The 26,796-nt window shown below is 35.8% G+C and overlaps 1 protein-coding gene across 3 annotated transcripts; it reads right to left on the bottom strand.

Moving 5' to 3' along the window:
• Positions 1-1,927: 1,927 nt before the first annotated feature.
• Positions 1,928-26,710, bottom strand: LOC584036 (putative E3 ubiquitin-protein ligase UNKL). Of its 3 annotated transcripts, none has more exons than XM_030984859.1 (14): positions 26,578-26,710; positions 26,266-26,475; positions 20,672-21,042; positions 19,642-19,777; positions 18,330-18,532; positions 17,298-17,419; positions 15,312-15,518; positions 14,039-14,171; positions 12,298-12,417; positions 10,388-10,554; positions 8,958-9,251; positions 5,882-5,977; positions 3,992-4,153; positions 1,928-2,142 (listed from the first exon to the last, which is right to left on the bottom strand). In XM_030984859.1, the coding sequence occupies exons 1-14, from the start codon at positions 26,649-26,651 to the stop codon at positions 1,960-1,962; spliced, it is 2,478 nt and encodes an 825-aa protein (XP_030840719.1). In that variant the 5' UTR covers positions 26,652-26,710; the 3' UTR covers positions 1,928-1,959. The 3 variants fall into 3 exon arrangements, with proteins under 3 accessions (XP_030840719.1, XP_030840718.1, XP_030840720.1); XM_030984858.1 differs by having other exon boundaries at positions 10,388-10,584; XM_030984860.1 differs by lacking the exon at positions 5,882-5,977 and having other exon boundaries at positions 10,388-10,584.
• Positions 26,711-26,796: the final 86 nt, after the last annotated feature.

Genomic DNA, 26,796 nt, shown 5'->3' on the forward strand with positions numbered 1-26,796 from the left:
GTGCGCGACACATGCGTTATATCTATCAGGTTCAAATAGATAATACATCAATTGGTAGGCGGTTTCTCGCCAAAATTTATTTGATCACGTATTAGTCAAACATATTCTTTCACATGATTGGTGATAAGAGCTTCCATTTCATTTTTTGAGAGGGGGGCGTTTCCAAAACTGGTCTTTACCTTTACTCTATACCGGTGTTAAAAGGATTGTCTTGGAGCTAATCAAGACCGCAAAAGGGTAATTTTGCAAAGCTACTTTGAGATAAGTGAAATTTTCATTGAGATATTTGCTTATTCTGTAAAAGAAACTGCAAGTATTTGAATTTGAAGAAAAGCTTGGAAGAGTTTTTTTTTAAATTGATGGAACTAAAAGCATGAAAATGGTATGATGGTGTTACCTGTTGTACATATAGCCTTAACAAGTGTCAAACTAAAATACATTACCGGTATGCATTGGAACAAAGTGACATACTGCCGACCTAAACCAATTGTCACCCATGAAATGGATTCAGTCCTACTTTATGGAAGATAAAATGAAACTTAACTTAACCCTGAAAATCATGGCAAACATTTTAAGCATCACCCACCAAGTATAAATATTGGAACGGAAGATATCTGAGCAAGGTTTTGAATACTTCAATGCATTACAAAGTCAATTTATTCCACTTAAATGTGGCGGTAGGTAAACTAAAGTATAACAAAAAGGAAAAAAAGGGGAAGCTCTTTTTCCATCTGTTCTGTTAGTATTCATCTTTATAGATGCCACTTGAATTCCAGTAAAAAGAAACAAGTTTAGAGATTTGGATTGACCCTCTCAAAAACTTTAACATACAATTAAAGCTTAGTATGGTATTTTTGCTTTTTGATTGTGAAATGGATACTAGCGTTAAAGCATGAAAGGAACAAAAATCATACAGGGATAGCTAAAAAATTGCTTTCAAGACTACAACATGGCACACAAGCTTATCAGGAATTTAATACTCTACACGAAGATCATAACTTGTTAAAGGGATAGTCAAGTTCTTGTTTCAGACCGCAAATGCCTTCGAAGTGCATAGTTATTGCTCTTATTCTTATCTATGACATTTTTAGTGCTCTCTTAGGACCTAAAATTGCTATGAAGGTAATTTTAGACCCCAAAATGTGTGAAATTTAGCCAATACGATCATACTAATTCAGCTCCACTTTCAAACACATATGGTGACCGTTAATTAATTAATCAATAATAACAATACACGGGCCGGCTGGTTGTGCATATTATAACCAACATGAAAAAGCCAAAATTGGCATTGGCTGCAATAAAACGTACAAGGCGCTATCATGTTTTTCAACGACTGGTTCAAATATTACAAATAGTTTTATTTAAGGATATTTCAGCCATCTCTGAACCGATTTTGATCAAACAAAGATGATTTTGTCATTTAAATTGTAACAAAACTCAACTATCCCTTTAATACATAGTAACTAATAATAAATAGAAAAGGATGATGCTTTGAATTCGCTTTGAAACAGGGTGTGTGAAAGCAGCATGGATATGGAAGAATTATTGAGAGGAACTTGCGTCGTATAAACACATCTAGGGGGGGGGGGGGGGCTTGCTAGCATAGGCTAGGGTACATCATGGTAAATACTCAACAATAATCTCAAATGAACATGAACAAATCACACTTGAATTATGTGATACTGTCATACTGATACTACAAACACAATTTGAAACAATAATAAACATAACTGTCAACCCTTACCCCTCCATCCCCCCCCACTTTCTCTCTCATGCTCTCTCTCTCTCTCTCTCCCTCTCTCTCTCTCTCTCCCTCCCTCTATGACCTTTCCCTCACGACAAACTACAATGGAACATAGAGACATGAAATCAAACTGATTAAGTTGGAAAGCTGATATGTTTGGATAATCATTTGACACCAAAGCCACGCCCTCTACCCCAGGAGGAGCCACCCCACAGTCAGAGGGGTGCAGGAACCACTACGTTGGTCTTGTTATTAACCTGTATGTGACATACAGGGCATTCACAGACAGTGGTAGCGCATGATGAACAGAGGGCTAGGTGTTGGCATGGTCCTACCACCACGCTACGCTCACGGTCCTGACATAGGCAGCATGTGAAGTTCTCTCTTATATGCAACACCTGCAAAAGATACATCAAGAAAGGAAATTTATTTATTTATTTATTTATTTATTTATTTATTTCTGATATTCATACAGGGTGGCACATATCACCGATTTGGTGGTCTTCCATGAGGCCCTGTTTGGTAAGAATAAAACAAATAACAGCAGCTAAATCAAAATAGATAAAGATACAAGCATATGAACAGGTAAACACAAATCAATTGATATCCTCATGAAATAACTGATCATTTAAGAATTATCCTTGATCATTAACAAAAAACATGTGAATGGAATTTTCAATTTAAATAGAAAATATGTATACAAAAACTAGATGGAACTTCGACTGCACGCAGTCGAAATGATGCCTCCGTCATAGAGCAATTTACAAACCAAAACAGAAGAAATTTTTCAAATTCAAGTTCAATCCATTAACAAGTTCTCAGAATATTGTGATTACAAGCAATTTCTCATATACATATATGACCCTTTGATCTTTGACCTCATGACCCTAACATCTACTCAGTTCATTGGCTCTGCAAGATGTCCCGAGTTAAATAGTAATCCATCTGTCAGTTCTAATGAGAATGCGTTCACAAGCTATTTTTGCATACATTATGAGCCCATGACCTTTGACCTTTGACCTCATGACCAAAGAATCTACTCAGTTCATTGGCTCTGCAAGATGCATACATGATCTAAGTTTGGCAGGAATCCATCAATCTGTTCTAATGATAATGCGATCACAAGCTATTTTCGCATACATAATGAGCCGCATGACTTTTGACCTTGACCTCATGACCCCAAAATCTAATCAGTTCATCGGCTTCGCAAGTAACATACATGACCTACGTTTGGCAGGAATCCTTCAATCGGTTCTTCGGATAACGCGATCACGAGCTGTTTTTGCATACATGAGCCCTGTGACCTTTGACCTTTGACCTCGTGACCCCAAAATCTAATCAGTTCATTGGCTCTGCAAGATACATACATGACCAAATTTTAGCAGGAATCCATCAATGGGTTCTTTGGATAACGCGATCACGAGCTGTTTTTGCATACATAATGAGCCCTGTGACCTTTGACCTTTGACCTCGTGACCCCAAAATCTAATCAGTTCATCGACTCTGCAAGATACATACATGACCACAGTTTGGCAGGAATCCATCAATCGGTTCTTCAGATAATGCGATCACGAGAATGGGACGTACGGACGGACGGACGGACAACCAGAAAACATAATGCCTCCGGCTACTTCGTAACGGAGGCATAAAAATACATCCCAGTAAGCTATATAAATATGTTTTTGCATCAGAGCAACTACTCTTCCTACATTTACCCTCCCCCACTTTCCCATAAAACTTGTGCTGCTGGACAGACCAAGAGGATTTTCAGTCCTCTTATTAATATGGTCTAATTTCAAGGAATTTGATAATTGCTTTCATTTTTAACACCCTAAGCAAAACAAAACAAAATCCCCCCCCCCCCCCCCGTAAAAAAAAATGAAGGGGAAGAGTAGTTAGAACAAATTCCTGACATGAACCAAGAGAGTGTTTTACAAAGACTAAGATCGACTTTAAGTTGAACTTAACTATGGGAGGCCGTTTATGCCACTGTTTGCTCTCACAATTTACTGGCATTGGTCTCTCAAGGGACTTACAAATCATGGTCACAAATCTACAGAATTTATATTTTTTTGATAATTCATTAAAATATTACCTAAAGGTCATAATGGTTAGAGTAAACAGTGGCATGAACGGCCTGCCATAGTTAAGTCCAACTTAAACTCGATCTAAGTCTTTGTGAAACACTCCCCAGTACTACTAATACTGTTCTAGAAGGGGGACATGGAAAGATCTTGTTACACTCACCTTTTCAACCCTTTCTAAATCCAGTTTGAGCTGTGATTGTAGTTGTTTAAGCTTGTTCATTGGTAAATTTGACAGTTCCGCTACCTTGTTAAGCACATGTAAATGCGGTCCTCCTGATAAGCCTTCTATTTCTTGCTTTAGTATTCTAGATTCAGTGAAAGCCTGTAGGGGAGAAAGACGATAAACTTAGAATATGATATAGTTTCATGCTCTGATGATTATATCAATCAACGGCAAACCAAGCAATCTGTGCACAGCATGCTTGTTGTCTGAAAGGCTAATCTCAGCATGATGTGCATAACAAGATTTAAGAGACTACAAATCTATTGTGACATAACAAGCAAGATTTGTCGCACTATGAAACAGCAGCATCGAAACATGGAATTATATGTGACAATATTACGTATTCATAGAAGTACTTATATAAATCAGCATAAATGACTGGCCAAACTGATGACTACCTATATATCTCTAAAATGATAAAAATGACTACATCTTCCATTGACACAGAACTGCCAACTTCATTGAAACATGTCAATATTTTAGTCACTAAAAATTTGTATAACTAAAATTACAGTACAATTATTTAAAAAACTTGATCCAAAAGAAGTCGGTATTCATTTAAGACCATCAGGTTTCCTATAAGCTTTTATTAATGATTATGACTGTACTACTATACATTACATGATGATTGTACTACTGTACAGCTTTTGTTGTTCCAATGTTTCAAATATTTGTAATGAAGGTCAATATTCTCACTTCAAACAGACAAACAAACACTCTATTCTAGGATTTAAGTGACATAAAACTTTTTAAGTCACACATAGAATTTACAAATAAATGGTAAAAGTTCACTTGAATTACTTCAAATGCATTACTAAGATGATGGGTCTACACAAATATGAGGAGAGATTGAACAATGAGGATATAAACACTACTGGGTTTACTTGTATTATTAGAAGGATGCACAAATTAAATCACTCTATTAAAACATAACACATATCAATGATGAATCGATAAAGGTGGTTTCTTCCATGCAATCTCAAAGGATTTGAACAAAAGAGTGAATAGTCAATGGGTCAGTCCACCTTTTAACCAAGAGATTTTGTAGTTCAACATTAATTTTCTCTTCACGATCCTATATCAATGTGATTCGCTTGTTCTTTAAAATCCAAAGTCACAAGAGTTTAAGCAATAGTCAATGGGTTTCACTCTAAAGGTGTTCTGTAAATCCAGAAATTTTCACGTGTTTTATAAACGCAAAAATTTCTTGTTTAAAAATAACTGAATTTCAATTTCACAACTGACACAACACTGGATTGTGACATGAAAATGGCTGCCAAAATGCTATTTCAATTCATAAAAGTTTCTGGGTTTCTTAGGAGTAAGGGACATTTTGATGAGATAAGTATCAACCCATAATGATGGTTTCAAATAAAGTTTGCCTAAATGTTAGTGTGATATAGTGGTGGACAACTTTTATATTTGTCTCAACACACAAAATGATGATTTTTTTTAATACTTTTTAATATTTTTTAGAGGACCAATGATAGCCTGCTATACATTAAAATATCTATGTATTAGCCCAACGGAGAATACGCTAAGGAGGTAAACAGAAATTAGTGATCTTTTTTAATGCGACAAACAGGAAAGTTGTCCGTGACTACATCACAATCCACTGACCAAATTACCAATATGAGATTCACACAGATGAAGTGATTCGTATTTCAAACATTCATAAATTTTTCATTATTGGTCTAAATTATTTCAAACTATCACAATTCCATTTCTCTCATTTTGTCTGCTTTCATAACAAATGAACTCATAAGAACGGTTGGATTGCCCTTTCAAAGTTGATTGAGAGTACCGTAAGTAAGAAGTATGTGTTACCTCTTCTTTTCTTTGTAATGCAGAATTCTTTTCTAATTCAGCATGCTTAGCTTTTTCTTGAGAATCCGTAGCCTCACGTTTCCATGCATCACATGCCTGTAAGAATCAAATGAAAACAAAACAAAGACCTCGCCAAAACTAGTCAAAATGCATTCATTTTTTTTAAAAGAAAAGCGTTAGCGGAGTATCAATGATTTTAGTAGACATGTTGAAATGCCCTTAAATTTTACTAGTACAAATGAGGGACAATGTCTTACTTGTTTCATTCAATAACTGGCTCTTTTAAAGGTCCACTGTACTACTTGTAGCTACTAGCTCCCTCTATATAGAAAACAATGCCTTATCAGTGACCATTGGTCCCCCATGATCCTCTTTTTCTTATGTTAACTGAGAGCTGAGTTGATGAGATAGCCACTCGTCATTGACCTCCCTGGGTGGTCTAATCCCTCCTAGCCAAACTAGTACAGACGGCCTTTAATAGGTGATTTCATTCTCTATTTTCAAAAAAATGATACATGTACACCAGCTCTTTCTAGAAATGCACCTGACACCTTCAAAGCATATCACATGGTTTGTCAATCCTAGCAATTGTTTGGAATAGCAAAATGAAGTGTGTTGTCAACGATATGTCAGGAGAGAAATGTCTATTAACTTGAATGTTTCATGAAAATTATATATACAGGGAATAATTTTCCTGGTATCGCATCGCAATTTGCTATGCATTTTTGCATGACTGCTATACAAAATATCTTTTGTGTAGCAGTTTTCTTCCATAGAAATGTACAGAATTTCATTTGAAATATTTATCCATCGGCTGAAATTGCTAATCAAAAAATTTGAGGAAAATTATTCCCTGATATATATATATATATATATGCCTGAACTTGCTGAGAATTTAATGACTGTATAATAGATTTTCCTTAATATAAGAAAAGTAGTAACTGTCAAAATGTTGACTATATGAGAAATGAGAAATGCTCTCTGTGATAAAGTTAAAATGTATTTTTAATATATCTTTAACACATGTATGGAAGTTGTTGTTCTTTATCAAATCTATAACACAGCCATTACGTTGCTTCATCCTAACCTTTGCAATCTAGCATTCATGGCTTTTCATGCTAAAAGTTATGAAATTCGTCACGCTTGTCTTTAAAATCACATCGGTTATGAAATTCACGTGTTACCTCTCCATTTTCCCTTTTACAAAGTCCTTCGTTTCAATATGTACGACATAATGTGGTCTTCATGTCTGACTTTGAGTATGAATCCCAAAAAGGCTAGCCTCTTCAATGAGTTCCTAGATGTCCGTCTGTTTGGTGTTTTTGTTTTCTTATTAAAGACCTCTTTACTGCTCCAGTATTAGCATTTCACCTCTTGAGTGCTGACTCATACATGTGTAGTAATACCAGCTATTCTGAAGGCATCTTTAATATTATTATTTTCAAATGAGTGGATTTCATGTGTATGATTGAGGAAATACTTAAAATCATACAAATATTTTAATGTTGGGCAATTCCACGGTAACGGAAGGACACTCTGACAAGATTTTTGAACTTCAGGTTCATACTAAAAGAACTGTTTTATTAGTATAAGATGTGAAACAGTACAGATATAATACCTATATAAGTGCCTTTAATTCTCCCCAAAAAAATTGTCATTATAGTTAAGTAGTTTAAGAATGTGCATATTAATTATCTCGGTAACGGAAGGACATAAAAATGGACATGGTTTTTCCAGTTAATTAGTGTTTATCCAAACTTTGTGAAGTTGATGAAGCTTTCCACTTGACTGAAACACATTTTGTTCCCCATAGTTTAATACATACTAATAAAACATTTCTTTTAGTATGAACCTGAAGTTCAAAAATCTTGTCTGAGTGTCCTTCCGTTACCGTGGAATTGCCCTGTTATAAAAATCTATATCAAAATAGAAGCAAGTAAAGTGTTGCTTTTTGTGTGTGTATGTGTGTGTTCTTATTTCTTTGGGGGAAATAAAATCATTTCAATGTTGTTTTTTATGAAACAATGCATTCCTGGTAATGACTGGTAATTTGAGGTGAACAGTACTCTTTATCATATCAGTTCCACTTCCTTGTTGCACTTTACAAGCAGATAGCAGGTGAATGAAATCAAGTTTGAGAATATGAAATGTGTCATGAAACACTGTCTTCCTTCTCATGTCTCATTGTACCGGTTCCTTTTGAGAGTCTTAACTTAATGTTACAATCTAGAGAGAAGCCATGTGTTAATAAGTTTTTATCTGGATATGTAAATGTGCATAGTGATAAAGATATTCAATTACTACTCACTTAGTTAAATCAACATAAATTCCAAAGGATCTACTCAACATGCACCATGTGTTACTTATAAATACTAACAGCACTTCAAAATGATTAACCCCTTAGCACCTTCTGACTGCATACTAGGTTTGAATGGTTCTTGATAGAGTGAAATAACTAATAACCAGTTCACACTATGGGAAATTTACATGAATCGTTGTATAAAGAATCATAACTGAAAGGAGCATACAGACTAGAAAATAACATCGTATAAAGAAACGTCGTATAAACTGATTTTGATGAGGTCAGTTGACACAACAGCTTTCCAATCATTAGTTCAAGCTCATAATAAGACCCTCCCAGTTATGCTATTTTTTTAACAATACAATGCTTTATATATATATATATAACGTTCCATTATACAACGTTTCTTTACATGACATTCGGACTAAGAAAAATTTCATCACAGCTATACAATGAATGCTAGTAGTGTGAACACAGCAGGGTTAAGGAAGAAAACCGTTTCAGTTAATTATAGAATCAACATGGGATCCCCAAGGTATGAATTGTGAGACATCTTCACACGAGACAACAAAACTTTGGAGGTATGGCATGTGAAAGGTTATAGATAGGTAATTCGAGAAACGGTAGGTCCAATTTGAAGCCATAAAGGTACTAAAGAAGGTGCTAAAGGGTTAACAATGAAAACAAGTAGTAAAACCAAACATTCACTGTGTTAGTGGATATGATCTACAACGAGGGGGTGCTTTGTTGGATAGGTAGCTGAGAGAGTCTCACCTGTTTCGCCTGCGCCCATGACTCTTCCCACTTCTGCACCTGCCCTCTCAGCGTGTTGCACTCTTCTTGTAACCTGCCTACATCGGTGGTGTCGCCCTCGCCTCCACCGGTATGGTTCTGCCCCCCTGACCGGGTCCCACCGCTGGTAGAGTTAGATGCAGAGGTTGTCATAGGTGTGTTAGAGCTGGGAGACCCTGAGGCCGATCCTATAGGGTCTCCTAGCATGTGGCCTAGACCCATATGCCTTAGACTAGATGGTGCTGTGTTAGGTTGACTCATAAATGCAGCTGCAGCCTGGTACGGACATAAGGATAACAAAAAATACTCAACTTCACTTTTGTTCATTATGATTTCATTATGATTCAGTGACACAAACACTTAACTCCATATTTTGCCAAAATGAGTATTTGATATCAAAATGTTCAGAAAAATGTGGGCTTTCCAGGAAACACAAAGACGTTATTCCACCCAACAACCCATTGATGTCAATGGCTAGTGAAACATAGACTTAACTCCTCAAGGCCCAAGTGCTCAATGACACATAAACCACTTTTTCTCAAAATGGAGTTACATCTTTGCGTCACTGAACCCTCAATATATTGCAGCATGGTTAAACTTGTTTCAGCCAGGGGATATTCTTCAACTGGTCTATCACTGTTCATGAACCTCAAGGCACTGCCACTTTCATCATTAAACTTTCACCTCTTCATATTGCCATTCTCATCAAATTTGTTCCGTTATTATGTCCCTCTTTCCATCCAAACAAATTGAATTTGACCTACCTAACCTAGCACTGATAAGCACAAATTTTGCATTTCTCTTTTTTTTTAATTTTCATACACTAACAATCAACGTCTGACGTAAAGGAAAGAGTTCAATGACACATCCAAATTTAATTCCAGTCAAACCTGCTTTAGTTACCCCCTGTCTACAAAGACCACCTGTCTACAACAAGCACATTTTTGGTATTGATGTAATACTGGTCATTTAAAGGCCCACTGTACTACTTGTAGCTACTTGCTCCCTCTAAATAGAAAACAATGCCCAATTTGTGGCTGTTGGTCCCCCATTATCCTCTTTCTCTTATGTTAATTGAAAGCTGAGTTGATGAGATAGCCACCTGTCAGTGACCTTGCTGGGTGGTCTAATCCCTCCTGTCCACACTAGTACAGACAGCCTTAACTGACTGGTGGCCTAAAAGACCTTTACTCTGACTTGAAAGCATGGCATAACATAAAATAGAGATTAAACTATTCATATTGGGACCTTACTCGGGTAGAAAATTCCAATTCTTTCTAATTACAATCTCATTTTAAAACGTGTTGTAAAATGTGCAGTGGCCTCTGTGCATTAAACAACCATTTAACACAACTACGGCTGTTTTTATTTTCCAGGGAAACAAGACCCTGTCTATTGTTGTTGTCACTGACCTGCTCAATTTGTTGTTGTTGATGTTGCTGCTGTTGTATGTGTTGTGGAACAAACGCTGGTGGTAGGCCCGAGAGAGGAGAAGCCGGACTCTCAGGCATAGAAGACTTATGATTAAGACTGCTACTGGTTGGGATGTTGACTGGTGCTGACGATCCTAAGCTCAAACCTGACAAAAAAGATGGAAAAGTAGCTGGCGCTTACGGTACCAACAATTTGAAAAAGCTGGTGTTATGAGGAATCATCGATCATGTTTAAACTGGTACATACATTGTAAATATTTCATCTGTTTATGGTAGTCCATAATGGTGTTGAGTCTGTACCTAAGTATAAGGGTAAATGCATGTATGACTCCTAACAGACACTATGAGGAAAATAATAACATGACATACCTGCCAACATTTGAAAATAAGAAATTTGTACCCTTAGCTGGGGTCTTGGGGCGCAGACCGGGTAACAGGCAAACATGTACGTGTGTATTGAACAGGTGATCAAACGGCCTTACCATGGCCATGTATGCAGTGGCAGTGTAACTGGCAATACGCAGGAAATCTGTGCACAAAAGCGAATACAAATTTGCTGCTCGATCGTGCAGCCATTCCACGCACGCAATACATGAAATCTCAAATCGCGGCACATGGTAAAACTAAATTTGGCTTTAAAATTTTTTTATTAATTTTTTTATTCAGAATTTTGAAAATTCAGAATATTCTGAATGTTTAGGTCCTAAAAAATTCTGATTAAAACGAAACAGTTGGCAGGTATGACATGATGTGTGAACATCCAAGAAATAAGTTTTGCTTCAGAACACAGTGAACAGCCTCATGCAATAAAGACTGATGATGTTAAGGCAGCCTCAATGGAAAGTGCTTTCTGTGCATGAAATCATTAATATGGGGAGTATAATAATGTTGTGCTTGCTTGGTTGGTTTCATGGTTTCTAAAAGACTGAAATGAGCTTTCCTTCGAGCAAGACTTTCATAATGCATGTACATGTATAAACATAAGCTGAAGAACTTAACAGTTTTCATATCCAGAAATTAGAAATTTAGAATCGTATAAATTACAACCCTTTTCCTTAAAATAAAAAAAGTGAAGTAATTTTTGTTTAATGTTAAATTAACATTTAAATGAAAAAGACATTTTATACACTATTTCTGGAGAGACTATACACTGTATAGACTTCAAGATCAGGAACAGATTATATGTAGAGGTTCACAATAAAAATTGTTAATTAGTATGAAAAAGGTGAACAAGAATGGATCCAAACAGCAGACAACATGTCATAGATATTTCAAACACAATAATAAAATATGGTGAAGTTTTGGTGAAATATAACTGGCCGATTACTCATAAACACTCTTTTCTTTAACATTATGCAGCCAAGTAGCATGCATTTGATATGAAAAGCTAACTTTCATGCTTTCTTTGAAAATGAATTCATAACATAAGATAACAAAATAATAGCACGTTTTTTAAACATAACCTACCAAGTTCCAACTCTACATACTACAAAAGCTATTCGAGATATATTCAGATAGTTTATGGCATTTCTTAAAGCTTTTGAATCTACAGATACGTGCAAATCTATGAGAATACATCAGCTTTTTTGGAGCCAGAAGGGCATCAACCTATATACTTTAACACAGAGTTAACTCCCTTATGGCTCTGTACAGCTGACCTATCCTTCTCAGCTCTACATTAAGTTCTATTTATATTGTGTGCATATTGCTACAAGCTACCTCAATGGGAAGGAGGATGCATCATGCATACACTTCAACTAAAAAATAAAGACCGATTTAGAATAGTATTGCTATCTTTCATAAAACCATTATTTTAAAGCGTTAACTATTGTTTTAGTTGTGTGCAGAGAGAGAGAACCGATCTAGGATGGTTTATATTAAAGACTTACCCATTGGTAAATGGCCCAAACTTGTAGTAGAACTGCCTATTGATGAATTGTCATTGTCCAACTCTTTGTCTATGGCTGCTACATCAAAGTCATCCAAATTCAGTTCATCTAAAGCATTCCCTGGGGACATAAAATAAGGCCATTCCTCACTAGTCACTACGTCATGAAATTATTACCCAATTAGTTCATTCGGACCTAGTCAAAATGCATTCTTTGGATTCTCTTTGGCATTACACATTTGGCTTTTCTTCGCGAACACCGATTTAAGAAGGTATAACTCGATCTGGGCAGGCCCGCTGGTGACCGACGAGCCCTTTGCAGGATAGACACGTCTTGCCACAGTGGGTGCAGGGGGGCATTTCACAAAACTTGCCATTAGTGACAAATGACAGTTTTTGTTACAAGCTACTGAAATCCTTGCTTTTGATTGGTTATCAGCAGATTTGTCTCTGATTTTTGTAATTTTTCATTGAAAAAAGGCTTTGTGAAACAGGTCCCTTGGGTAGGTCTGAGAAGTAGGACTTAAGTAGCGACTAGGCTAGAGCCAGGGTGAGAACATGATTTTGTCATTGTTGGTTCCTTTGGGAATCCCTCGGGATATCATTTTAAATGTAATCATTGCTGCATTATCATCATTATTATACATAGGGGAAAGGAAAGAAAGACACATTTCTTGTACGTAGGCAGCCAGGACCTATTAAGGAACTTGGTAAGGAATTATGTGGACCAATTCCATCCCGGTTCAACATCACTGCACTTCCCGCAACTCTATGTGTCTCCCCAAAAACAATCACTGTCTTACTTTAACAGTTAATCTAATGAAAGTACTAGTTAGTTATCTTAGCAAAAATTAAACTATGGTAGTATGCATTAACTACAATTAAGGTTTATCAATATCATTTTAAATAAATGTTTAGAATTATTATAAACCAAATAAAAGCACAGGATATTTTCACTGTATAATTGTCTATTATTTATGAAGTCTATTTGCTACACACATGAGTCTAAGATATACCAATCTGCTAATTATTTTCAATCTGAAGTTTGTCTTTTATTTCATTGCAATCTCTAACTTTTTCAGATTATAATTTGTAAAATATACAAGATGACATTGAGAGCACTGCCTGAACTATTTTTATCAGGGAAATAATAAAAACAAAAACATTAACACATTGGTGAAGTAACATCTGCCAGTGCATAATTTCAAAATGAACTGAATAGCATTTGAAAAGCAATTTCATCACAATGAAAATCATTGAAATTCACAAAAGCAAAAATTATGATGAAGTAAAAATGATGTTCTACCCACAAGTAATAACACAACTCTAATTGAATCAATAGAATTGGTTTTACATGCATAAGTATATTGCAAACAATTTTAGCCATGACAAGACTTTTGTGCAACAGACAAAAAACTTAATGAAAACTTTTTTCAACAATAAAATTCACTATGAAAGACACATTAATACATGCTGAAACATATTTTTAAAAAGAATAAACATGAAAATGGAGAACAAATTTGACAGTATGATGTTGAAATCAAAAAAATTTGGTGAAGTTTTGTTATTTGATTCAAATCAAACACTGTATGATGTGATCTTTGATTATTCAAAACAGCTTAAACAATGACTTTTGCCATTCATGTATACTCAAAGTGCTGCTGCAGCATTTTCACAGCGATTTACCTCATCCTATTTGAACAAGGCTTATGGGTCAAAGATATAAAGCTTGTCCAACCTACCTACAACTGATTCTACCGTATCACTGGTCGGATAGAATGGTTGTGCATTAGGTGACATGGAGCTGGCAAAGAAAGAACTAGTGCTGTGGTTTATCGTCAGTGGCATCTGAGAGCAGGATGGGAAAAAGAGATTCTGTGGGGAAAAGAAAAGGTTGTATAACATTATTATCATGTGTAACACAAAACAATCAGCAACCGTGACAATAACGCCATTATCTTTATTCTACAACATTGTACAGGTGCCGCAGTAATGTAAGATACAGGAAAGAGCAGTGAATTGAGCGTGACACCCTGCATCTTTATTCCCCATCATGTAACCTCATTTTTAATTGGCGATAGGCAAATTTAAATACATTTGGATATGTTTTTATCCTCGCTGGCAAATTCAGAAACCAGGGATCCTTTATATGTTGGGGATGGATTTCATTTTACTTGCGGTCCAGTGCTTACAAATTTAGATTTCTAAACATCCCTCATGCACGCATTTAAAATGTTAATAGAGTGAAACCTACCTATAAAGACCATCCAAGGGTGACAAGAAAAGAGGTCTTTATAGGCAGGTGGTCTTTAATTACAGGTTCCTTTAGTACATGTTTCAATGAGAAACCATTTTCAAGGGAAACAAAAGATGTGGTCTTTCTATACAGGCGGTCACTAAAGCAGCTTTGACTGTACAACCTCCTCCTGGCCTTGCCATGTTGTATAGGTTTGTTCATATGACTTTTAATCTACAGGTTTGAATCATTGTCCTTGGAGTAGAAAATCCTTAGAGAAATAATCTCATCTACGTAGAGGTATTGTGGTGCAGCGGATAAGTCACCCGACTGCAGAACACAAGGTAAGGGGTTCAAGTCCTGCGGCGGCACTAATGTCCTATGGCAAGACGTCAATCTCCACCCAGGTGTTAAATGGGTACCCGGTAGGATGCGAAAGTTAATGTGGTTGAATGAGCGCTTGTAAAATGGCCCCTGGCTGGAATGCTCCCCAGGGAGTGGAGAATGTGCATACATTGTATGCAGGTAAGCCTGAATCCGATGACCTGGGTAATAATATATCTGTATATCACTTAGACCAGGGGTGATAGTGAGCACTAAAAAAATAAAAATCTTTTTTTTCCCCCTCAACCACCTTCCCTCTCCCCCTCTTAATGGAAAAAAAAGAAGAAAAAAAATCAGTCAATCATCGGGCCTGTTAGACACATCGTTGATGTATTAAGTGCTATATAAAAGCAGAATATCATTATCATTATTTCAGGATAGCCATGAGGACTTACTGAATTGTCATCCTTCTCTGCATTGTGAGACCGATGATAGCTAGAAGTCTCAGAGACCGATGAATAGCTACTTGATGCACTGTTAGACCGAGGTTTACCTATGGGTCCAAGACCACTACTACCTGGGCTGTTAAGACTAGAGGCGTCACCGCTTCCAATATGACCATGGACATTGGGTGGCACAAATGAAAAATCTAGACATAACTCCTGAGAAACAAAAAGATAGATGGAGAAATTATCAATACCTTTCCTCTAAGAACTGATACTTTGCATGAACATGTTCACTTAGTAGCATCACTTGTTACCTATAAATACAGTAAAAGCAGTACAAGAATCTTACATTATCATATGTTCCTCTTGATGCAACTTTATGACTGTACATTGAACATTTTGGTAATGGCAGTGGTCTGCAAGATGAACTTTCAAACCAGAAACAGCTCTTTATATAACAAAAATATTAGTGGCTCTAAAGTAATGTAATTACAATCAGTTATCTTAGAAACATCAACTTTTCCAAAAAAACTTAAACAGGTTATGTGTAGTATTGGAAAGTGAAGCATACTGACCTGTTGAGTATTTTTCTGTCCTGTTTATGAACTTTCCACTCTTTGTTGACATTATTGTAAGTAAATATTCATCTGTATTATGACTACCATTTTTTTTATTGCTACTCTCAGCTCTACAAGTAAACACCATCTAATGTTTTAAAGGTATTTCACAGTGTTGGTGTTGGTAGGAATGTAGGTACAATTCAACCAATTACAAATGACACTCACAAATGAACTTTAGGGAACTTGGTTAACTTTTTCTTTCATACATGTCAGTGAAAGCAGTCTTCCCTGTAAAATTACTTTATTTTAGTTAAGAAAGTATATGTTTGTGATAGTAATATGTACAGCGCCATGAGCGTCAGAGCCTGGCGGATACCGGCGCTATATAAATAACCATATTATTATTATTATTATTATAAAATACATGTAAGCCTAGACACTTTCCAAAGTCCATATAATCATTTCATCTATAAGCAAAAGAAATTGTTAAATCAGTACCATACTTAATATCACTTATATCCCACTAAATGGTAAGTGTTTATCCTGAAGACTACATTGACAGTGATTAAAACATAAACGCTGTATTTGACCAAGTGAGTCATGTTAAGCTCCGTAACTGCAAGAGTTAATGCTACATGTAAGTACATTCAATAATAAAATCAAGTCTAATTTCCTCATGTCACTATGACACATAAGTAATTTAAAGTTTGTGTGGAAGGATTTCTAAATCAATTACTGGTAGATGCCATAAATTTGAATTTCAATGTATTATAGATATTCTCACTCTACATGGGATGGGTCATCAATGTATTAGTCGTTGGCTGGCGACAAGAAGGCTGTTTTAGTTTTACTACCATTGATAAGATACAGCTGTTACCGGCCTTATTACAGTCAGGCAGCCAACAAATTGCACTTTGATTTTCATCTCCTTACCATATACCACTTCTTCACAATGACAATCACAACAATGATATATAGTACAAAGGAAAATGTATTTGCGTACATCTATGTTGCACCAGTCCTCTAAAACAAGCTGCCAAGTGACATTCAAAACATTCCATGCCTAGAAACCTTTCAGAAACATGTTTAAAAGCTTTTATTTACTCAGAGTTACTAATATTATCATGTTGTTAATTTTTGGAGAAAGTCTTGTGTATTTTGTATAGCGCCTTGATTAAGTAATTAAATAAGTGCACTTATTTTGTTATTATTACAGTCAAACCCGTCTATAGCGACCACCCAAAGGAAACACAAAAAGTGGTCTTTGTAGACAGGTTCCTTTAGTACATGTTTCAATAAGAAACAATTTTCAAGGGAAAAAAACATGTGGTCTTTATAGACAGGTGGTCTTAGTAGATAGGTGGTCACTAAAGCAGGTTTGACTGTATTATTATTATAGAATCACAATCCATGTCCAGATTAGAGATTGACTCACTGTTTGTAGTGAGGGGTTGTTGACCGGATTACTTGTTGATGATGCTGATGACACAGGTGATATTTGGGATAGACTAGACGTTTGGTCCTCGCTTAATTCACGCTGAGTGTTACTCATTTCCTCTGCAGACATGAGGAGAAGCACACAATACAAAAACAAATGTTAACCATCATGAATTCACACTCCCGGGGACTTGAATAGTGAAATGTAATAATCCTCTTCCTACTACATAAATGTGCAATGTTTTGACTTACAAAAATGTACATGTACATTTGATAGAGTACAAACTAATTACGACGCATGATATTATGATGGCTCTTGTAACATTAATATCGAAAAACATGTACATGTGGTTCATGCGGGTCAAATAATAATGTTCTCATATAGCATGCCAGAGGGGTGTTTCACAAAGATCCTAAATTGAACTTTTCTCTAAGTTGGACTTAAAAATTATGGAAAGCCGTTAGCATCTTTGAAAATATTTTGTAAAAGCTATTCTAAAAGGCATAAAATGTTTATTCAAATCATTCATATTTTCTATTATCAAGGAGATTTCATGTTCTTGATGTGGAATTTATGAAAAGTCTAAAATATGTGAATTTTTGCTTTTGAGTATATTTCATTTTAAGGCTACAAATGGCTCTCCATAATATTTAAGTCCAACTTACATGTAAAGTTAAGTTTGACTTGGGATCTTTGTGAAACACCCCCAGATTCACTTTAAATCAGAATTTCTCATGTGCAACATGACCATTTCTATATGTCTGAATATGGTTCTCAGTTAATAATTAATATTAATATGTTTGTACAAGTAACTTCTAACTACCTGCAAAACCAACAGTGTATTTCTCTCTATGTCAACAAAATGATAACCATATACACAGGCAAGTTATCTATCTTATCACAGGAAATCTATACTCAAAGCTGAAAGTGTCAGCTTTTAGATTATAATTTATTCGTCATCCTACACCTTAATGGAAGGTGAACGCTACAAGGAAATTGTTTTTTATTACAAAAATAGTTCAAACTTACGGTCTACGTGTGCAAATGCACAGAACGGGCCTCGTGGGCAGTAGCCAGTTTGCTGCATGTCGTTACATTTGGTAGATTTATAGATTTCTGGGTGGAACTGCTGATCTGTTCTTGTATGACAGTATTGACAATTATCATTCTGTTCACAGTTTGCTGGATCTCCCCATTCATCTCCTATCTTTACATTGGGACAGGGGGTAGACCTACAAACAAATCAGAACCAAGTATACAGATAAAGACACAAAGACATTGGAATAAGCGTTGGATGTATGTAGTGATCAAAGTGAAAGAGAGAGATAGAGAGAGAGAGTGAGTGAGAGAAACAGAGACAGAAACAGAGACAGAAACAGAGACAGAAACAGAGAGAGCATTTACATACAGGTATATAATAATATGAAAGGTTAGAGATAGAGAGAGAAGAGAGAGAGAGAGAGAGAGAGAGAGAGAGAGAGAGAAAGAGAGAAAGAGAAAGAGAGAAAGAGAGAGAAAGAGAAAGAGAGAAAGAGAAGAGAAAGAGAAGAGAGAAAGAGAAAGAGAGAGAGAGAGAGAGAGAGAGAGAGAGAGAGAGAGAAAGAGAGAACAATAAAAGGTTATCTAAAGTCAAAATTAAAGGGAGGAAGCTAACACTGGAAAGTTCTAAAAGAGTTGAGAAAGAGCTCCGGTAAAAAAGATTTTTGAATTTTTGAGGAAAAAAAAGTGCCACAAGGAAATATTACTTTTACTACGGCAAATAAAAAATTGCTCACATCTTTTTGATTTACAATAATAAAAAAAGTACACACTTTAATCAGAATAAAATGACAAGATGAATTTAGCTCCAATCTGTGTAACCCACTAGAACTGTAACTTGGGATCAGATTGCCATTCTATAATCCGTCATGGCACTGACATCCTTTGGCATGCCATACTCCCAATCGACACTCTCTACCTACATCTATGTGAGGTACTGGGTATCAGTCTAGTGGTAGGTAGAACTTCTTGAATGGTTTAACACCTTATCAGGGAAGCAAGGCTAAAAGAGAAGCCAGGCCCAGGGCAGCATTAACTCTTGTCTGCAGGCACACATTCTTATTTGACACTTTACCACAATACAAAAGCCTTGAGCTGAGCCTCTGTCAGTCTCTGAATGTGCAGACAGTTACGCAAAACGAAGGACAAGGGTTTTTCCCTGCACTCTACATAAACCCGCTTGTGTGAATACATACATGTAAACATGTACATGTAGATACTGTATCAACATGAAAATGTATTCTAAATGGAACAATGTACTATCGATTTAAAAGCCTCACACAAAGAGGGAATACTTTCTCACCTATATTTGAACTTGCGTGGATTTCTTCTCCTATCTCTAGCATTGTGATATCTTGGACATGCGTAACCTTGGCGACAGAGGCGGGGAGGCTTGTTGCACGGTTCTGTCTTGTAATTGGCCAATACAAAGTTGGTATCTACATGTAAATAAGCAAAAGACATGATAAAATCAGTAGTCTTCAATACATCACAATAACAAAATTAAATCAATAATACAATGTACTATGCGCCACCTGAAAGCAAACTTGAAAATAAAGGTACATGTATACGAGAGCAGATACTCACAGTAATTACAGAGTATGAATAAAATCAATATGTGGCAAAGTTCGAACACAAAAGAAATTATAGATGTCTATACAGTATATTTCAATGATGAGAATGAACATTTTTCTTGCAATTCTTGAGTTACGGAGTAGATGTAATGGTAATCCACCACCAAATTTTGTTTAGATTGTTTTTGAGCCAGCTGCATTCAAAAGTAGAAGAATCAATTATCAGCATTAGATGGCTATTTCCCCATGAATCATCAGAGCAATCGTAGATATGATTTCAAAATTCAAAGTTCTTACATAATTCTTTGTTCCATGTTCTTTAAAGATGATTAAATTGACATGAGCATGTGCAGACAATACAGTATTGCTTGAATAAAGTAGACACTCTCTAGCTGTGTCACGCATGGAATTATGACTGCTGGGGTGGGTTTCATAAAGACTAAGATTGACTTCAAGTTGTACTTAACTATGGCAAGCCGTTCATGCCACTGTTTTCTCTCGCCATTTACTGGCATTGGTCTCTCAAGGGACGTATAAATCATGGTCACATATTTACATAATTTATATTTGTTGATAGTTCATAATTGAAAGAAAAAATATTATCTAAAGATCATAATTGAGAGACCAAATGTGAGAGCAACCAGTGGCATGAATGGCCTGCCATAGTTAAGTCCAACTTAACTTAAATTCAATCTAAGTCCTTGTGAAACACCCCTGGTATTATTTCATAGAATCGATTTCCCGATGTTATGTACTCACCTTGCCATCTAGGATCATCTACATACATGGTTTTATCCTTGTCCATCGCTACAGCTGGAGGAGGAGCTACTGAAGGAGCTTGTGTCGTGATGAGATTAGCAGTAAGAGATCCTAGATCACTGGGTAACGTCGTACACTCGGGTGATAGCACTGGAGGAACACATTGTCCAGGAGGCTTGGTCTGAGCCATCTCTCGTATGTCATACACTGGCTGTCGTAGGTCATGCGGGCCATGGGCAAACGCGCAGTGAGGCCCATTCTTGACACAGTGACCTCTTGCATCCGTCTCATGAACGCAGGTTCCTGTCTTGTAGTATCTCAGGTGATATCTTCTCTCTGTATCTCCGGTGTTGCGGTGAAGGAAGGGGCACCTGTGAGCAAAGATTCAATATTATCATGGTCATCATATCTAGAGACAAAAGAAGATTATAAAATAAGCCTTTTTTCCTATTTTCATGTACAAGACATAATCAATGATTAAAACACTACTCATATTACATTTAAAGTTTACTGAGCTGAGAATTTCCCAAGAATTCTGGTGAAATTAATCAAATTATAGAACAGATATACAGTACATGTACACAGACCGTTTATGCCTACATACTAAAGGTGTCCTGCTGAAAAACAATGTACAGTTTTGGCAAGAACTTTTTAAAAATATCATCCTTATCTTCTCTTTTAGATGAAGTTAAAACTAGAGTATTGTGCAAATCTGCTGTGAAGAAAATGAAGGAATAACATTATAGTATTAATGACTGCTTTGAGAGAAATAGTTGTTTTATTACGCTCAAGGGAAGGTTAGAATTGTGCTATTCCCCGAGGCTTGCCGAGGGGAATAGCCCAATTGTAACCTTCCTGAGAGCGTATGAAAACAACTATTTCTCGAATATTAAAGCAGTCATTAATACTTTTATATGCCGAAAAAAAATAGACTAAAAAATGAAAAATGAAAAATATTTATCATTTATGTCGAAGACGGGATTCGAACTCTTGCGTACAACAAGAGGTGTACCGAAAACCAACGCTTAGACCACTCGGCTATGGCCCGCCGTTAACGTGCTTGGCAGTTTTCTCCAATATATACATTAAAATGGATTGAAACCGGCTTCGCGTGTGATGAATGCTTCGCAAAATCTCCATATACGGACTCTTCTTTTACTTTTGCAATGCATATTGGCACGAACTTAGATCAAGATCTATCGGCAGATGTTGTTTTTTTGTTTTTGGAAGTTTATTTTCGTCTTCATGTCAACAATGCAAGATAAAATTGTCGGTAAGATCGATCGAGATTCAATTGTATTGAAATTACCGACCAATCCTTCGCACACATACGGCATCCTCCATCGCTCAAACCATTTTTTAACATGTAAACCTATGGGGTAACCATGGAGGCTGACCAACTTTTTTTAATAACCATGGTTATTAAAAATATTGAAATGTTTTATGCATGGTTACCGAGAATTTTACAGGAACAGTTGAAGTTTATGAATGCAATTCGACCAATCAGATGGCTGGATTTCTTAAGTGAGGTATATAAAGATGTCTCATGCACAGAACCCAAGTCAAACTTGGGTTTTATTATACAGCTGTATAGGCTCTATTCTATGCGAATAGGTGCAGGTGCGTCGACCGGTATTCACAAGTTTCTTTTATGTTAATTAAGAATGTACATTATAATGTAAACTGAAAATATTTCAATATAGAATTAACATTTGAAGCTCCTATTTTTAATACACTGTGCATGTATACATGTATATGTACAGTATTCAGCTGCTTTTTAGCATCATGGAACCCTTAACATACAGAGAAAAATAGTTTTTGGTGATAGGTAAACTTTAGATGACAGCACATTAGTTCCAAAAATAACACAATCAAGAGAGTAGACCCTGATCAGGGATCTAGTGAATCTACATCCACAGTACATAGTATTTTTCAAAATTTAAATCCTTTATTACTCAATTGGAAATAAAAGTGTAGATAACTTAATGTTCTTGGGGCAATTATCTCAATATCTTACTTGAACCGTGCTGTTGTTACTGTGCTGCTGTTACTGTACATGGTAAAACATTGCTACTTGATAATACTACATTACAATAGCCTAGAAGAATACAGATGTGTATCTAGTCACAGAGTGTTATTCATTAGATTCAGAGGGCTCTGCAGAACCATGGCATACACCACGGAAGGCAGAGATAAACAATATGCCTCCTTGATAACATAAACAACTATGTACAGTACATGTATGTGCACTGTGTAGATTACTTTCATTATTTCAAATGAAAAGTGAATCTGCCTATGACAATGAGAGTGCAACTGTAAGTTGGACCATGTGATAACATTTGAAATTCTCTCATACATGTACATGTAGCTCTTACACGTACTACAAGGTTATCGATCTCACGGAGTGCTACAACAAAGTAGTATTGGAAATTGGGTACCGATATTATAATAATAGTTTTCTTTGTGAAATACTCATTTCTTATGTTTTATTGGTATTGTTACATGTAGTATGACAATATTTGAAGATCATGTCAAAATACATACATCACATGTAGAAAAGAAATCAAAAGTGAAAAATTGCTACATTAACACACTGTAGAAGTACATGTACATGTACCAAGTGCAGGACTTAATGACATGGGGGGGGGGGGGGGTATCTAGTATTTACAATACAGTAGTTAAACATGTTATGTTCTTACATTTATCTGGAGATTCTGTAATAATATTTAAATAACAAATAGAAATGTCACAGATTCAAACCAAACATTTTGTACGCTGAATCTTCAATATTGTAAATAAACAGTATCCATCAAATACATGGGTAGAAAAATATACTGTATATTTACATGTACATCAAAGAAATGAACAGCAACAAAAAGTAACTTTTAGCTACATGTAGATGTTCTGAAAGTGCATCATGCAATATTGTTCAGTGAATGTGATTCCCAAAAAGGTTGTATACTGATCCAAACAAGACATCTATTGTATCAGTCTGCATAAGAAATAATTCAGAATTATCACATGTAGATCTGTTATTAAGTTCTCTAAAATGCAGTTCTATTACTAGAAGTAGAACTCAATAATCAGCTTTAAAATTTAAATGCACATTTTCTTGTACATGTGAGCTCACAAATAAAATAAAATTCACAGTACTGTACTCTGTACATTGACAAGTGAAAACTGACAACTTCTACATGTACCATTTTCATGATGAAGCATTTTGTAACTGTATGAATGTACATTTACTGCACCCAGGATCTGAACAGGCCTTAAATTTCATTGCCACTTTTCTGTAGGGCACATTCCTATATTACAGCACAAATAGGAAGAATTGGAAAGGGCACAAAAAATCTCCAAGGCCAATGAGAAGGGCATTGAGAGCAATCAATTTAATTTAAGCCTTGTCTGAATTGTAAATACTTGGACTCCATTCACTAGAGTTGCATTGGATATTATTAAATACTAATGATGACATTTTTATTTGGATCAATCAAAACAAGGAGGGGGGGGGGGGGGGCATTTATGACATCTTTCAATGAAAATCAAAGAGGAAGTTTTAACCCAAGTAAAATAAGTAACTTGTGATATGTAATTATTAATGTCAAATTATCAATTACAGGTTTTACTTTTTTACAAATATTCAAGCAAGTATTGGAAAGAGAAATTTTGAATGATACAGAAACATTTATTCATTTCAAATTTATCTACTTTATATTTTCCAAACTAATCATAAAACAAGGCAAATCCAAACTGCATTACTTTATAGATCTGTATGTATAATCTATGCCAACAATTATACTTATTTTTCACAATCACACCAGGAGTGTCAATTTTGACTAACATGGCGCATCACAAATGTTCACTACTAATAGTACCGGTAGTTCATTTTGATTTATAACTGTGCATTAATAGAAACAATGCAAACATTACTTTAATTTGTTTGGAGGTGTTAAATCTTACTGTTTATTTGGATATATATTTCCATTATCTAACTTAGTCACTGTGGTGTGTTGTAAAAGTAAATGTTAGATGACTTTCACTTGGTTACATGTGGTGAACTGGGGATGAGGGACAAACTTACTTACACTTGCTACTTTCCTTAGTAACATTAGGCATATTTACATTTGTGTAGACAGAACCTGCTGCAAACCACAAATATAACCATACTTTATGTGTAATGCTAAGTTAAAACCGATCCCTACAATACATGTACATGTCTCAACTTCTCAAGTTCTCAACATCAATTTCCCAATTCATCACCATTAAAATTTTACTTAAATTCATTCTCACAGGAATAATGAATCTGCAAAATCTTGACATTGAGCTAAGATTGATACACAGAAAACTGCAACTTCATTGGAGCATACATGTACATGTACATGTACGATGTGCACAAAAATATGAAATTGCATTTATAAATTTCTGTTAACATTGTCCCTTCACAATTAATTTGCACTCAAATAAAACAGAATCCCTTATCAACCTCATCAACTAGAAATAAATTTCACAACGACCCCATTCCATATATTTAAAGATACTTTTTTATTCCACGATAGTTTGTCTTTGATAGCTTTCTGTGCCCAGGTAAATTTCATTAAAGCTAATGATACATTTTGCATAAAACAACCTTTTAAAATGTAAAGTAGACTAATTATGACTAACAATTATCATGTAACGTGTAAACCCTACAATTATAAATGTTTTAATTGCACAAAGCCAAAGCTTCAGTAAAATGACTAGACTAGACCTCTAGATTCTAGTCGTACATTGTATTTGTAGTAAATCAGTAGACCCTAATCCAAATAAAAAATCAAATTCACATGATGTACGAGATTTTGATTAATAATATAATCTGCAGCTGAGAAATAAGACAAGATCAATTCTTCTGAACAATAACATTCTTGCAATTGTCTTTTTTTAATATAAAGCCTGACAGTGAAACTAGCTCCAAAACATGTCAATTGTCATTACATCATGATCTATATTTTTACTTGTGTTGACTGTTGTCTTCATATCATTCAATTAACGTTACATTCAATGTTCACAACCACAATATCTTCAAATAGCCTGTATTTTTGAGAAAATGCTGATGATCAACCGATTAACCCCAACTCCTAAACAAATATGTGGGCCGACCTGATCCATTCGCTTACCTGGAAGATAACACGCCGTGCCCAACCCATACTGACTCTGACTGCAGTGCCATTGCTCCAAACAAAAACAAGGCACGCATAAAACGTGCGGAGCGCGCCCAAATATGAATCCACTACACGACATTTCGCAATAGCACATTGCCATTGTTTAGTTGTAACTACATCGACACTGCGGCCCATTTTGCCGTTTTAAACCTGTAACACATCATCTAGACAGTAACAAAAGAGTCTGGAATAAATTTGACATAAGTTGGTGTTTAATACATCTGTGAATTCTTCTTGTCATTTTGCCTACTTGAGTGCAAATATCTGTCAAAATATGTCAACAAGTTATCTGCGTATCGGCAATAACAAACATGGCGTCAATAACGCACGCTACAGCTGCCGACTGGTTTTCATTACGACTCGCCCACTCTTGACAAAAACAATGGCAATACTCACTCATCTCTGTCTTCACAAAGGCCTGAAGTTTCATCGTACTTGGAGCAATATATATCCGGGCTATAATTAAAAGTTCCATCACGTTTACGAATCGGTCTTCGCCTTCGTTGATTCAGAAAATGCCAATGAAAACAGGTAAACGGCCGATGATTTGGGCACTTGTGCTGCAAGAAATCCTGGCATTGTTGTGTACGAAACTCCTTCAAGTAACTGAAAAGGAAAGCAAAAAACATGGTTAAATCATCACGGAAATTTCTTGAAACAATCACAGAATGAAACAGAAAATAGTATAAATATGATTCTTCTACTTACGTGTAGTGGAAAGGTTTTTCTGGTTGAGAAGAAACGACTTGATTAGCCGAAGCCTTCTGCTGCTCGGACGGCATTTTGAAGTTCAGCTGTTGTTGTACGGACGTACGAACGTGCACGTAAGGCCGTAAGCCCGCGCGAATAGCTCTTCTTTGCAAAGCCAATCAGCTCTGCTCTGACGTCAAGATCTCGGCCCGTGAATGAAGTCACATGACCCGGGCT

This window comes from Strongylocentrotus purpuratus, unplaced genomic scaffold (genome assembly GCF_000002235.5).
Source record: "Strongylocentrotus purpuratus isolate Spur 01 unplaced genomic scaffold, Spur_5.0 spur5_scaffold_14, whole genome shotgun sequence".
NCBI classification, from domain to species: domain Eukaryota; kingdom Metazoa; phylum Echinodermata; class Echinoidea; order Camarodonta; family Strongylocentrotidae; genus Strongylocentrotus; species Strongylocentrotus purpuratus.

Excerpts from the sequence above, each read along its gene's own strand:
- LOC584036 (XM_030984858.1), bottom strand. The coding sequence starts at position 26,651 with ATGCCGTCCGAGCAGCAGAAGGCTTCGGCTAATCAAGTCGTTTCTTCT. Across the intron at positions 21,043-26,265 it reads CTTTGTGAAGACAGAGATGA|GTGCCCCTTCCTTCACCGCA; the intron begins GTGAGTATTGCC and ends CTTTGCTCACAG. Across the intron at positions 19,778-20,671 it reads AGATGATCCTAGATGGCAAG|ATACCAACTTTGTATTGGCC; the intron begins GTGAGTACATAA and ends ATTTACATGTAG.